The 14,763-nt window shown below is 40.1% G+C and overlaps 1 protein-coding gene across 2 annotated transcripts in view; it reads right to left on the bottom strand.

Moving 5' to 3' along the window:
* The window catches only part of atp13a3 (ATPase 13A3), a 39,661-nt gene that overhangs the window by 12,902 nt on the left and 11,996 nt on the right, over nucleotides 1-14,763 (bottom strand). For both annotated transcript variants that reach the window (XM_042416494.1, XM_042416496.1), the window contains exons 3-20: nucleotides 12,969-13,055; nucleotides 12,703-12,876; nucleotides 9,917-10,147; nucleotides 9,355-9,425; nucleotides 8,971-9,054; nucleotides 8,415-8,484; nucleotides 7,389-7,523; nucleotides 6,263-6,335; nucleotides 5,405-5,536; nucleotides 5,072-5,254; nucleotides 4,441-4,598; nucleotides 3,437-3,625; nucleotides 2,972-3,033; nucleotides 2,141-2,291; nucleotides 1,886-2,005; nucleotides 1,632-1,649; nucleotides 998-1,151; nucleotides 222-342 (exon numbers count right to left, since the gene is read on the bottom strand). In XM_042416494.1, coding sequence (XP_042272428.1) covers nucleotides 222-342; nucleotides 998-1,151; nucleotides 1,632-1,649; nucleotides 1,886-2,005; nucleotides 2,141-2,291; nucleotides 2,972-3,033; nucleotides 3,437-3,625; nucleotides 4,441-4,598; nucleotides 5,072-5,254; nucleotides 5,405-5,536; nucleotides 6,263-6,335; nucleotides 7,389-7,523; nucleotides 8,415-8,484; nucleotides 8,971-9,054; nucleotides 9,355-9,425; nucleotides 9,917-10,147; nucleotides 12,703-12,876; nucleotides 12,969-13,019 — 2,177 coding nt within the window. In that variant the 5' untranslated portion in view covers nucleotides 13,020-13,055. The remainder of the gene's footprint in view (nucleotides 1-221; nucleotides 343-997; nucleotides 1,152-1,631; nucleotides 1,650-1,885; nucleotides 2,006-2,140; nucleotides 2,292-2,971; nucleotides 3,034-3,436; nucleotides 3,626-4,440; nucleotides 4,599-5,071; nucleotides 5,255-5,404; nucleotides 5,537-6,262; nucleotides 6,336-7,388; nucleotides 7,524-8,414; nucleotides 8,485-8,970; nucleotides 9,055-9,354; nucleotides 9,426-9,916; nucleotides 10,148-12,702; nucleotides 12,877-12,968; nucleotides 13,056-14,763) is intronic.

Here is a 14,763-nt window from a genome sequence, read left to right as displayed (position 1 = left end):
GTAAATTATTAGGAATTTTAACATTTTGAGTACAAAAAGGTTCTTTATTTGACTCAAAAGCCCCTTCAATTAGTTTTCTTATTTATATCCAGTAGACTAGAGTGATGTGGGTGTGACACTGTCTGATCTGAGCAGTTTGACGCGGCATTCTAAAAAAGCAGCAACAATCCTTGGCTTTAAAATCAAAGGTCACAGACAACAATATCCACAATATACTTTACCTGCTGATGTTCTGGGCTTTGTGCCAGGAGACTTTCGATTCAAGACGACGGTGAGCCAGAGCTATGACCCTGAAACCCTGCTTGGTATAGCCCTCCAAAACCTCTGCAAAATTTTCTGGCACTGCAAAGAGACAGGGAGAGGATGAGGAGATATGTGAAGTCACAGAGGAGCAGTAATAGCAGTAAGAGAAGACTCATTATACTTCTGTGGCTTTTAATACTCGGGTCAGGGGTAAAAGGCTGTTTACAAGAATCTGGCAACCATTTGTATGGCAAAAACAAGCTAATAACTCTTGGGCTCACAGTATTCAAATATCGTATATACCAGGATTGGATGAAAATAGTGGGAGGAGTGGAGAAAAAACATAGTGGAGAATCTGTTTTGGCGGAAGTGGCCTAATTGGATAGATAGTTTGCTTCAATGCCTTACAGTTAATGTGTTTTGAGCCAAAACATAGAAAGCTTTGTAAGCACTGGTAATACTGTTAATCCACTTCTGCATCCTGAACTAATCACAAGGTACTTGACCTGTTGTCCAAATCCCAATACCAACAGGAAAGTAGTTATTGAGAGTAACTAACAAACAAACCAAAGGACCAAAAACAAAACCTAATTGACTTTCAATTAATCAATTTTCCCCATTGTTTTCTTTCAAAAAAAGCAACTCACTGGTTCTCATTACACTTTGATGTGCTGCTAAATCCCACAGCTTTAGCAGGTGAGTGGGTTTCAATAAAATGCAGCACCATAACAGTTACAGTAATCAAACACCTCACCTGTCTCTTTCTTGCAGAGACTAGCCACCACCTCTGGTGCCCCCTTCATGTAGGCATCCATACGTTTCTCCCCCAGCAGACGGGCCACCACACTCATCCTCTGGAGTGCTGAGGAAAAAGGGAACTGGCGCACGATACCTATCTCATATGCTGACTGCACATGCACACACAGAGACATAAGATAGCATCGTTATCATCTATGTCGAGGAGAGGATGCTGATTGAATGATTTCATCAAAAACAATGAAATAAAAAATACAGATAATGCAAAACTGAAATAAGTGCTCAGTTGACAAAATCATGAACTCTATACAGATTAGATTCTCTCTTTAAGACTCAAAATATTTTTTGAAAATCCTGAATTTAAATGAAGTCTAAATTAAATACCTTACATTAACAATTGAAAGTCATTATTTATGCTTAAATTTACAGTTCTTTACAAGTGATCAAGGCCTGTTACCCAAAAGTTTCTTAAGGCTAAAATGATCTTTCCCCCAATCCTAGTCCCATTGTAAATTTATGGGCAAAGATCATCTTAGTTTTAAGATGCTTTTGGGACACAGGCTGAACAGTTAAACAGGTAAAAAAAGAAGAATCTGGCGAGTGGATTTTTAAAAAGGAAGCAGACTACTTACCGAAAGCTCATAAAGTTCCTAGAATGAGAAAAGAGTAAAGTGGGATGAGTTGGGGAAAAACTAAAGGTCAACAACAAATAAACCCATAATTTAGATTGATAATAATGTTGCTGTTGTTTTGCTATGACTACAGTGTCTATCTGTGTTACACTGAAGCACAAGAATATGCTGGTTCTCGTTATATTCATTTTTGCATTTCCCAGACTGTGAAGACCTTTTGTTCTCTTGCTGAACAAGTGCGTCAGTGCACGTACCATGTCCTGTTCTGGGGATACTGCAGGCTCTGGGGGCAACAGCTGTTTGGGAGGTCGAACCACAGTAGGCATGATACGGTTGTGGAGAGATGTTTCCTCCTCAGTGGCTTCCTCCAGGATCTGAGCATCCAAAGGTTTAGAGAAAGTAGGGATCAGAAAAATGTTACATTATTAATGTAACAGATTCCCTGTTGACACTGTTGTGTTTCCTGTCTTGCCCTCATTATGCTTTTGGATAGATACAGAGCAACTCACCCAGCCTGTAGCCTCAAACATTTTGAGGTCCAGCGGGTCTCCAGACAGCTGGCCCTCTATTTTGGTGAGAGAGTGGCAGGTGGCCATGCAAGCCACAAACTGGGTCTTGACCAGATTCTCTTTGTAGGCGTTTTCCTCTGACAGGTGGAAACTGGAGAGGCAGGACAAACAGATGGTCAACAAGGACAGAGGACAAATTTTACTGAGACAAATAAATATAGAGAGGTGCAAGTCAGAAAAACTATTTTTCTATGACGATTAAAATAAATGCTTCCAGAAGAAATGGATCTCAACCTCATACTGTATGAAAACTACTAAAACAACAACACTGCATGATTATGGTTCAATTTACTCTACTGATTCATGCCAAAGAAACATCCAGTTTTCCTACAAATCATGATCATACAATCAATAATTATCATTCTCAATTTTGGGAAAAAAATGAATCAAATTGTTCAACACTGCTACAATACGTGAAAATTAGTTTTAATATTCACTGTGCAAGAAATGCAAATTTAGTAACTTGAGACTGGTTGGTTAAGAATTTTGATGATATTCTCTGCTATCTTTTTGGCACAATCCCAGCACAATCATCAATATGCTCAGAGAAACTTTAGCAACTCTAAGGGCTCTGAGTGTTCACTTAGCATTTTCAGCTTAATTTAAAATGGTGAAACGTAACACACATAAGCAAATAAGACCATCAGCATGAAGATTATTTAAATAATGTAGTGACCAGAGATTTACGAGGCTTCTGTGGGATGAGGCCAAAGTGCTTCAAAGTAGAATGGTAGTTCTATATTTACTACATTGGAGTAAAAATAATCTTACCTGCCATTCTCAACTCTTTGGACTCCCCATAAATCTAATCCATCTTCTGTTAGAGTTCCAGTCTGAAGGAAGAAAGATGTAAGAATACAACTGATATCAACTGAATCAAATCATGTAGATCTTTATGGTCACACAACCAGAGGCAGGTGGAATTAATTTTGGGTAACATCGATAGTTGCTTCTTCATATGAAATGGCACCAACCAAACCTTAGCATCAACAGTACCACTCCAATTGCTTGGTTACTCAATATGTTCTAATCCTACCACTGTTCATATCACTGTGTTTGACTTTTCTGTATATTCTGTTTGTTTTTTATGTTAATTTTTGGGTGTGTATTCTGTTGTCAGCCTACATACACTGACGTCTTTAACTTTAACTTTTCTTCTTCAGCAAATATGTAAGGTTAGTAGTGTTGACTATGTGACTGGTAATAAAAAACAATTATACAACCGCTAGAACCCACCTTGTCAAAGCAGACCAGATTGATCTGCCCGCAGATATTAATCCTCTGTGGGCTGATGCAGAAAATGCCAATGTGTTTGAGGCGTCTCTGGGCGTACACAATACCAGCCGTCATGGCGGCTGGCAGCGCAGGTGGCACAGTGATGGTGATGATGTCCAGGGACTCAATGATGATGGTTTTAGCTGGAACCTGGGCAGGCAGAAAGGTAAAAGTTGTGAAACATGATTTATTATCACTATAAATGAGCACTTAATTTAAACTGGTAGGGCTTCAGTGTTCATCATCTCTCATTTGTTGGAGGGGTTGCTGGGCTGTTGAAACCCACTTTAGAGCTGAACAGTGTGGTACAGCTAAGTCTCTCTGGGTACGTTTCTCCACCCATTATTATGTTAACCACAGATCCAAATAGGTGACCCAAACTGACTGATCCTCCATGTCTGAAGTCTGATGCTAATCCTACAATAAGCCTTGCAGAGAATGCAAACTACTGTTTCAAACAGTTCACTTCCATGTTCTGCAGTACAGTAAACCAGAAATATATTACTATGTTGTCTGTTGTTGGAATAACTTTTGCACAATGTGGCAACAGAAAGTAGAAAAAAAATGTTGGAAACCGAGCATTCAGAGCAGTCTGAAGCCAGTGCTTTTTGCTTACAGGGATTACTCCTACATACGTTTACCTATTTTTTTCACATTTTGGCCACGTTTAATATGAACATCCGACATTGTAACATTATATATATGACTGAAAATAAGGAAAAGCATAACAGGTCCCTTTTAAGCTTCAGCCACAGTAGGATGGTTAAAGGTCAACTGATTTAACTGTGATTAAACTGTAACTATATTGTGCAGCTGATGTATTTTTAAATCAACAGAAAGACAGAGCACAGCAGATGTTCCATGAGACAACAGTTTTTCACCTCCTTTACCTTGCAACAGAAACTCTTACCCACGTTACTCCAAATCAGAACATTTGTTTAATCCACTCTGTTTACTTAGATTACCTTGTGCATGATGCTGAGGACAATGGAGTATATGAAGCCAATTCCAGCCACAGCCACCAGACACAACAGGAAGAGGTAGGCATCACGGTACAGCTTGAAGTCGGTGGGTTTGGGGTAAAGTATGGAGCGCACCAGCTGGCCTTTGGCTGTGCTGAAACCTGGGTGAAGAAGTTGTTATAAGAAGTTTTAGGTTAAAAGTTTTTTAAAAGTTTATACTTTTACTTTCATACAGGGGCACAGGTCTCTCAACTTTGGTGACCAAGAATTAGACTGTGACAAAAGTCTTCTTAGAATGGCTCAAATGTGGGTTGAACACATATTTGCTAGAGCATATCATATGCTGACTTCCTGAATTAAAGGGATATTACTGAACACTGAAATGCTGCATTGCTCTTGTACTAAGCATCAGTAGTGCTTGAAAGTTATTGGTCTTCTAACTATTGTTAGTCTTCTATTATTAGTCTGTATTAGTCACAGCTTACTCAGTTGCTATTCCCATAAAGTGAGTTGTGTCTCACAGTGAAACTTAAATATATGAAATCTCATTGTTGTTATAGCACCACAGTTTCGATAGAGAGCATAAAGGACATTTAAATGTTAGCACTAAATCCCAAGACACACAAACACCTACCTGTGCGGACCACGACAGCCTTGACCAGTTCGCCTGTGTAGAAGCGGGTCTGGATGACATGGGTGCCACAGAAGAGTGTGTGTCTCTTATGCTCCTCTGTGTTGTAGGCACTGTCAGCCTCCTCCCCCCTCTCCCCTGGCATCGGGTTCGGGAGATTGATCTTTGTCACAGGAACGCTCTCACCTGATGGAGGGTAGACTGATATTAGGACTGGCTTCTGAGAGGTTTACACTTTGTTATATGACACATCCTAGCCACAGAAGATACCAAATAACGATCTTGTTCCTGAGTTATCAAACTTAAAATTTTCTTTTTCTTTTTTTCTTTTCTAACCTGTGAGCATGCTTTCATTGACGATGCAGGTGCCGCTGACCAGCACGGCGTCACATGGCATTATGGTCCCATTGCTGGGGATGACCATCACATCACCGGGCACCAGGTCAGTAGACAAAATCTCTTCGATATCTGACAGGAATCGAGGTAATGAAAAAAGGTAGAAAATGATGAGTGTGGAGAAAGGTGAAAAGTGTGTATATGAGCCAAGAGTAGCAGATGGCAGATGGAGAGGAGGGGGAGGGATGAGTCAGGAGATATTTTGTGTGTCAGTCAGAGTCCCAGAGTCTCTTTCAGCACATCTCTCATTACTCACGCCCCTCTAGGCAGCAGAGAAAAAGCTGAGGCATCACAAGCAGGGGCCAGTGCAGTAAATGGATGCATGAACATGAATATAAACTGTGTACAAATTTCCACTATGATTCTGAACATCAATTTAATTATGTCCTTTAAGAAACTCATGGAATTAACTTTAAGTAGCTATGGCTGATAAAACACCTGATGAGCACACAGCATGCATCCCGACATACAAAGTGCTTTGAAACGTATATATGTGCTACGCCCACTGTCTCACATATAGTCCCTCTCTCTCTCTCTCTCTATCTCTCTCTCTCTCTCTCTCTCTCTCTCTCTAAATCTGCAGTGTCCCACCATAGCAGCCATCTGGAGGACAGCCAAAGCAGGGTGACAGTGTAATTGAGTCTGGCCCATCTACTCTCAGGTTTGGTGTGGAAAGCACTCTTCAGAAAAGCAGGAGACTGAATAGAATAATGCATGCTGTGTGCTAAGTCAACTGGGGTAATCTGCAAAAAAATGCAGAGGGAGACACAAAACAACAACAAAAAAAAATTGACAAACCGTTGTTGGCTCGGCATACAGACACACGGACAATACTGTGAGCTGCCACCATATCATGAAGCATGACGTATTGCTGGAGAAAGGGAACAAAGAAAACACATGAAATACTTCAGACAGCTTCTTGATTCCAGTGACCACCTGTGTGACTGCAAGCATGTTTTGATCTGAGTTTGTGAACTATGAAGCCAGGGGCAGCAGACCGTGTGCAGATGAGCCTTTATGCTAGCCTGAAACCCCTGGATTAGACATGAGCGGGGCAGCGAGTGTGTCTGACGTGGCACTGGGGCTGGAACGGGTACATAAGAAATTTTACTGCACCAGAGCAATTTAGTTTGTGTGATGTGTGCAGTAAACAACAGGGGGGGAAAAACACACACACACACACACACACACAAGTGTCTGTAAATATGTGCTCCTGTGATTCTCTTTGGTACTTGCTGTACTGTTTCATAAAGCAGAGTCATACTTTTTGTATGAAGCCTCTGAGATGAAACAAAGATAAACTGATATAATGTTTTTTGTGATATAAGACACAAATGACATATAAAAGGTCAAATAATACCTCTTACATGCCTACATGCTACTTATCTCAGTCCTAAAGGCTACTTAATCAACAGATTATGAAATATCGTGTAAACAAAGATTTTGGCCTAAAATTGTTGCTATAAGAAAAAAATTAGGGGGTCATCAAAAACATTTGGAACTGTCCTCCATGAATATTCGTACCAAATTTCAATCTGGCCACTAGTTGTCGAGATATCTTGCTCTGGATCAAAGTGTTGGGGCGTATGGATGGACAGATGAACCGATATACGGATAAACCATCAAACGGATGGACGAACCGACCATGCCATCCTTTGGCCCCGTTGCTATCGGGGCAAAAAAAATGTATAGTTAAAAGCTCAGTAAGCTGCCATAAATGTGTCTTAACATGTGAATAAAATGTGCAAAAACATGTTTCAGAAAATCTTAATTACAACGACATTGAATGTAACGCAAACACAAATTGTGAAATGTGAGGGTCTAATTGTGTGTGAACAACAAATGGATCCCATTTCTCTCCAATTCCAATCAACTCAGGCCTACAATAAATATTAATATGGGTCTTAATAAATTAAGGGCTCACCTTTTTAATGGTGTACAGAGAGGTAGCTATGGATATGACCGACATGAAAACAATGGCCACAGCATAGTAGTAATACTCATCGGCACTCCACAGGATCACACTGAAGAGCTGGAAGATGTAGAAAGGATTGAGAACCTGCAGGAGGAGACAGAGAGAGAGATTAGTGCTGTATGGCAAATGCAGAGGTGAAAGCATGAAGGTGAAACTACAATGCATTTGTAAACAGAGATGTCTACTTGAGGGCTTGTGGTCTAAAAGAAAAAAAAAGCCAATGATGCAGTGGGGAAATTTAACTTGGTTTGATGCACATGCCCACTGGGTAATGTTATTCAAGTTGCTCAACTGTATCTCTAATAGAGATCCTGGTGGTCCAGGTTTATGTACTCATCTGAAGTAGAGTTCAAGTGACTAATGCCATGCAGACATAATGATGCAAACTTGTATCTGTGTCTTTCTTGAGGGTATTTGGACACAGCATTGGTTTGACAAGTTTCCTTCCTTGAACTGAAACAATTACTTCTCAAGTATGTAAATGTCTGTAAATAAGGCCATCCTCCAAACAATCTTGGAAGCACTTTTGAGAAACTGGTTGCTATTTTTGCATGTTTCACAAAGTCTGAACTTAGTAAAATGACCTGAAGTTATCAATTAATTTTGTGGAATAGTTAAATGAAGGGCACAAATTGTTATATTGTATCCTTCACAAATAATCAGTTACCTTTAAAAGCGAGAAGAAATTGGTGGCACACAATCAGAGATCTATCATTTATGAAGTTCAGACAACTGAAGGAAAATGTCCGTTGTCCAGAAATGCTATGTGGGCCACAAACCAAATCACACACAGTAGTAGTTAGCTCAACTTTTCATAATGTAACCATTATCATTTGGTATATAGGAAACTGTCTGTTAATTGTGCCAATATGCCTGCAAAAACACTGGGATGAGCACACAAGTTGACAAAGTGTCCTTCATTCAAAAAAAAAAAGTTAAATTGAGTGAAAAAATTATTGCAAACTGTGGCCCTACCTCTTTGATAAGCAGCTTGAAAACAGAAGGCACTTTCACTGCAATTTCATTCACTCCGAAGAACAGTTTCCTGTCAAGAGGTAAAAGAGACAAGAGCCACATTCATGTAAGTCAAACTGTTTCTATGTTCAAGGTGTTGTAAATCAGACCTTCATTTTTAAACACACAGAATAAAGCAAAGATACACAATGTAATATTAGAGGGTCAGGGTTCCAAGGTTTTCTAAACTAAACAATTTGTCAGATGGTTACACTGATTACTGTAGTTCCTCCGCTTTGGTTGCACAGCTTTTAAAAAGCGTGGGCTCTGTATAAATTGTCATTTCGACATATCTGTACTGACTTCCCCTCACCACTCCTCTGGGAAATCGCAGCTGACATCTGGCCAGCCTAAACTCAAAGATGTTGGAAAAATTTTGTTGAGGCAAAGGGGTTATAATCTGCAACAACAGGGAAATCTGACAAATGGGCCTGACTACCCTTTCACCTAAAATAGGCTTAGAACTGTTGTACAAATTATCTTAAGCTATGTGACTTATCCTTCAGACAGATGTTACCTGTACTCCTGCTGGTTCCTGGTCAGGCCTGCACTGTGCTCCGCATGGAGGGTGGAGCAGCTGACCTGCAGATCCTCCAGGCCGCTGTAGGAAGAACATAGATCACAGCAAGAGACAAAGTTGACACCTTTAATAAGACTTAACAGTGCCAGCAATGCAAATTTAACGTTTGCTACAGATGTTAATGCAAAGGCTTGTTTTGCCCATTTTATTTTACAAATATTTATCAGTCGTTTGAGGGCTGTACAGTAATCATTATTGCTATCACAGACACTGCCGGATAAAATTCTTTGTTTAGCTTACTGTTACTGCAGTGAAAAGTGCCTGCATGTTGGTATAAAAATAGCCTTAATAAATTTGTGTAGAAAATCAAAGAATGCTTACTTTAAAACCTCAAAGTTCTGCACCTCGTTGTTCCAATAATACTTTGTGCTATGGAAGGTAAAATAGCGAATCTGAGGGAAACAGAAGGGTGAGGGGCAGTGGGGAAATAAGTCAGAGCAAATTTAAAACGGAAAACTGGTAAGAGAAGCAGTTTGACAGTTCACCATGATAAATTCCAGTATTTGTTATTTTCTGTCATTTTTAACAGAAATTTGAATGTTTGGATCAATGGAGGCAATTAAAATATATTCTGATTGTTGAATTTATTGTTATGGTAAGGCATTATGTAATGAATGTGGTCAATGGAGACTATCCACAAGGACAGCAAGGTCAGATAAGTTTAACAATCTGTATTATCACTCTACCATCATGGAAATATGGAGTATAATCACACATTAAAACATGGCAAACCTTCTGTCAACTTTGACAGACATTGATGTATGGTTGCCAGTCTGGCAGCTAGTCCTAAGATTTACTGTCAGGGTGTGTTTGTGGTTACTGTCATAAGTGTGTTTAGCATGTGTGTAAATACAGTATATTGTGGAGATGATGTTTTGCCTACCTGTGTGGGCTGGTAGTCGGCAAATCTTCTGATGAGCTCCTGAGCGGGGCTGCCGTCAGAAGGGTGGGGGGTGTGTCCATTGGCCAGAGAGGGGGAGTCAGGGGAGAAGGGGCAGGAGGGAGAGGAAGGGGAGGAGGGGGAGGTGGTCTGGGTCTCCAGGCTGTGGAAGGGGTTGCTCCCCGGGGCCAGCATCACTCGAACCTTAGCCAGGAACCAGCGCCGGAACTCATCCTGCACAAAAACAAATAAACTAAGTTCAACTACTGAACTTTTGTGGACCTTCAATCATTAACTCCAAAACCGCCCTCCATTACTAACTAACCTTGACGCTAATTCTGCTGTCTTTAGTGCATTTCTGTCATGCAAGGCTGTCTTAAAAAGGTAAGTGATTACAGCAGCATGTGGCCTTTCCTTTCCATGTTAAAACACTGAGCTGTATTTGGTGCTTTGCGTGTGTTATTTTCAGACCCTGCCTCACCCTACATAATCCTAACTTTAACCTTAACCCTAAACCTAATTCCTATTGCTGAACAAACCCTCATGAGGGCATTTAAAAGTGAATCAACACCCATAATCAGACACATAGATTCATACACAGATGGTCATGGATGAATGCAAACACATGCACACAAGCATAAGACCAACACGCATGAGATAGGAATGCAAACACCCACACACACGCTATGGACATTGTAACGGCCTCTTTCTGCTTGTGGGTGTGCTGTGTCAGTTACTGTGGGTGTATCCCAAGTCTCTTGAATTGCATCCACGTTTCCCTCACTTGCGTCTTTTCCTTGTGTCTTAATCCCTCCCACCGTGGATGCAAGGAGAGACGCAAGGAAACCAAGCGAGGAGAGAGGAAACGAGGAAATTTGTTTTAAGAGACATGAGACGTCTTCTCCTCTGAGGCGTCATGTGAAGTGATGTCCGTTTCTGATGATGGCAACAGCTGATCACAGCTGGATCAGCTGTTAGTCGGCTTTAACAGCTGTAGAAACCATTTCTACTCGCAGAATGCATTTATACTACTTATTGATCATTTCCATCTGTATTTTTTGATAACCCTGATAGTGAATTCATCATTCAATAACCCAGAATATGATCAGGGTGTCTTCTGAACACTGGAAAATATGTATTTGGCTAAATGTTTCAGAGCAAATGGAAATGATGTAACTCATATCAAACCCGACACTCAGGAATTTTCAGCCTCACATGTGACTGAATGGAAATGACGATAAATGATGTAAAATATAAATGTGTTTAACTGTTATTATGGATAAAGTTAAAGTCAGGAAGAGTCTGTCTGTCAGCAAGAAACAGTTTAATGGAGGAAACAACATCAGGAAAAAAAAAATCTTTCTCATAAATGAAGAAAGTTGTTTATGGTTCTTTTGTTGATCAGACTGAAAATTAACAGATTTTTAACTATATGATGAATATATAAATAAACATAAAACTTTGGAACGATACACTTAAATCTAATCTGCAATCTGTCTCCACTTCGGTATGAAACTACAGTGATGTATCAGATCAGTCTGATCAGCTGCAGTGTCCAATCAATAACCTCCTCACTCCTCGCTCCTCGCTCCTCCGAGCAAAATAAGAGACTCGCTCGTCAAAATGGCGCATCAGGAACAACTTCCAGTTCAGGCAAGGAGCGAGGAGCCATAAAATAAGAGACTTGAGACGTACCCTGTGTCTACCCACATTGTCTTCGAGGTGCCAAAGGGGCTGATTACAGGAGCTGATTGCAGTATCCAACCAAATCTGGAGCAGCTGGGCCCAGCGCTCTACATGGCATAAAAGTCCCAGCTTCCAGCATGGCTCGCTCTCTTCCCTGCCAGCGCCTGTTACTTTTTAATTTAATCTCTCTTTAAAGAACTTTGGTCAACGTCTGTTGTTTTTAAATGTGCCCTATAAATAAATTGACTCGACTTTTTGTTTTGCCTTTGTTTTATTTTTACTCCACCTAACCCTACACCATCCACACACATCCACATGAACTACTGATGTCACTGACTAACACACCTCATATCCGAAGTTGTGTTGTAGTTTATTTTCTTTATTACAATAAATAACTTGTATTTATCAGCATTTGTTGCCTTTTCCCGTACTTGTCATGGCCTACGGGCTGGGTTATGACAACATACTGTTGGGCACATGGCAAATTATCTGTGCATTCCTTCCTGTGTGACTGTAGTCAGTCAGTCTCAATGTATTCACTGTGCTACTACAATACATCAGTTGTATTCACTCAAACCTTTAAAAGCACATGAGTTTGAGATTTATATCCTCTATATATATCTATATACCAAGCTTTGCCTGACAGCAGCTGGACTTGACCCTTCTGTGGTTTACTGGTTTGAAAAAAAGAACCATGAAAGTGTTTGTTTTTTGTTTTAAACCACAAACTGGGAGGATCTGTGTCAACCTCATGAAATAAAATCAAACTGTATCATTTCATTTGATTCATTAAATATAAAAGTAACAGAAAATTGTAATTATACTTGGTAGATGTTTGATACTATATTTTTTAGATGACAGGCCTGCAAATTAAGGTATGTAAAATAACTGTTAAAAGGGCAACATAACCTTTTCGGCTTAACAAGCCACAGTGGATAGTAGATGTCCTTAATATGTCATCTGTGTTCACTACTTTACCATCCAACTACTGTCTGAGCTTTCAATGGCTCAAATTGAGACTGAGGCAACTTCTAACTTTTAACAAACAATTGAATTAGTTTAAATATAAATATAATAACCTCACAGCTTAGCTTACTACCCACCGTGGAGCGCAGCAACACCACTTCGGCATCACGGGCTGTGGTACGGGTGCAGGTGGATTTGACGCACCACTCTGGCATCCAGTAGAGCAGCAGGAGGAGGAAGCCCCCTGTACACAGCACCCCGAGGCCCACGAGGGCCAACCGCCAACGGCACAGACGGTAGCCCTGCAGCTCCTGAAGGGTGCAAAGAAAGAAGTGGCACAGTCCTGAGCCTGAAAACACGAATTCCCACATTGGTACTGATGCAAAATGAAAAAGAGGCTTACCATCTCTTCCTCCTCCCCCTTGTTGAGGACCTTCAGGTCTTCTTTCTCCATGCTGCAGAACAGTTTGCCGAGCCCCTTCCTTAGTCACTGCGAACACAACAGATAAAATGAGATAAAGAAAGATATTAAATCAATGTGTTAAGTGAAAGGTGAGAATGTCCTGTAAGAGAGGATCAATTGTCTCAACAATCCTACCGTCTGTCTTAAAGAGACACACGTCCTGTTAAGGCACAGAACCCTCCATCTTGTGTTCTTGATAAGAGCATTAGCTAAATGCCTGAAATGCTACCTTACAACAACCTTTGAGCAGTGAACATTAGTCAGTAGGTATGACCATTGTCATAATTTGGAGGTGAATAACACTGCAGTGCATATACCAATCACTCTCAAGGCCTTAGGCATTTGATATCAATTTTTCTGTTTATGTGAATAACAAGCTGACAATTTTTACCATGTATATAAAATTTTTGATTATGAGACACATATAAACACTTGGTGATGTACTGCAGAATGTTAAAGATACAGAAAGTCATTAATTTGTAGCTAAATATGTGTTAATTACACATGTTGTTTTACCATCAGAAATGTCACCAATTTCTGTCAATAGCCTCTATGCTGTTTCTTTAAATGTTATTATCTTTATTTCTTGTTTGAGATGTTGGGAGTTTAAGTCCTTTTTGCTCCGTTTTGTCAAAGAGAGAAACAACTCCAAATATGGAACATTCTCTCACCTGGGCTTTGCCTTTGATATGATGATAGATATTTGATATAGTGATAGTCAATAGTCTAATTACTGTTAGCAGGAAGTAACCTTCACTTCTGTTAAGTGTTTAACAGTGAACAAGTGAAACATGATCACTTGGCAGATATTTCTCCATAAAACTTCCACGAATTTTACTCCACGTGACAAAGAAAAGAGATATTTATGAGCAGTAGGAGTAAATCGCAATCAAACATACAATTTATAGGTGTGGGAGTCCCCTGTTGTCTTACCACTATGTCTAATATTTGTGTGTTGCCATGGCAACATGTGCCAAGAGTTTGTTATTTCTGTGGTTGTCATAGATTTTATTTGCATCTAATCGAAACACCCATACCACCTTTCCTTGAGAATAATAATTTTTAAAACATCAAAGCTGCTTTTTAGTAGTAACTTGATGTTTTCTGACACTTCAGATACTTTGCACATTAAATCATGTGTATTACTACATATAGATATGGAAGAAACGTTCAATGGCATATGGACAACAAGGGGCGGGTGAGGAGGGATCAAACTCTTTTTCTTAACTCTGGTGAAATCTTATTAACCCACAGTGAACTCTTCAACTGTCTGTTGGACAAGAACTACACGAAAGAAAGATATTAGTCTGTGGATACAAAGTGCAAGAAAGCCAACCAGAGGTCAGTAATTCATTGAAGTGCGCAGGTTATGCTCAAACTACAAGCATACTTGCATAGCCCTTCTCAGACAACTGCTTGACCTCAGAACACCTGAGATTATCTCTTAAGTGTGTCAACATACCCACGCATAGACCAACTGAGTCATCAGATGTGTGTTACCCAATATCGACTATGTCTCCCTTCCCTCCTCTCAGTTGTCTCCCAGGACTAGCCAGCTGTCAAGGAAGGCACTTTCTGTGAGTCTGTATGTGAATTCTGCATTCACATACAGAGAGGGGCCTCTGTGTCAAAAGATGAACAGGCCCTTGGAAATAACAGTTAGGCTACAGTTAATGCATTTTTGAGTTACACAGAAAAACTGTGAGGCTGAGTCAAACTGTGAGCAGAGAAAATA

This window comes from Thunnus maccoyii, chromosome 7 (genome assembly GCF_910596095.1).
Source record: "Thunnus maccoyii chromosome 7, fThuMac1.1, whole genome shotgun sequence".
In the NCBI taxonomy this organism is placed as follows: domain Eukaryota; kingdom Metazoa; phylum Chordata; class Actinopteri; order Scombriformes; family Scombridae; genus Thunnus; species Thunnus maccoyii.
Note: the sequence above shows the minus strand (reverse complement) of the source record. Positions and strands in the feature narration are given on the sequence as shown.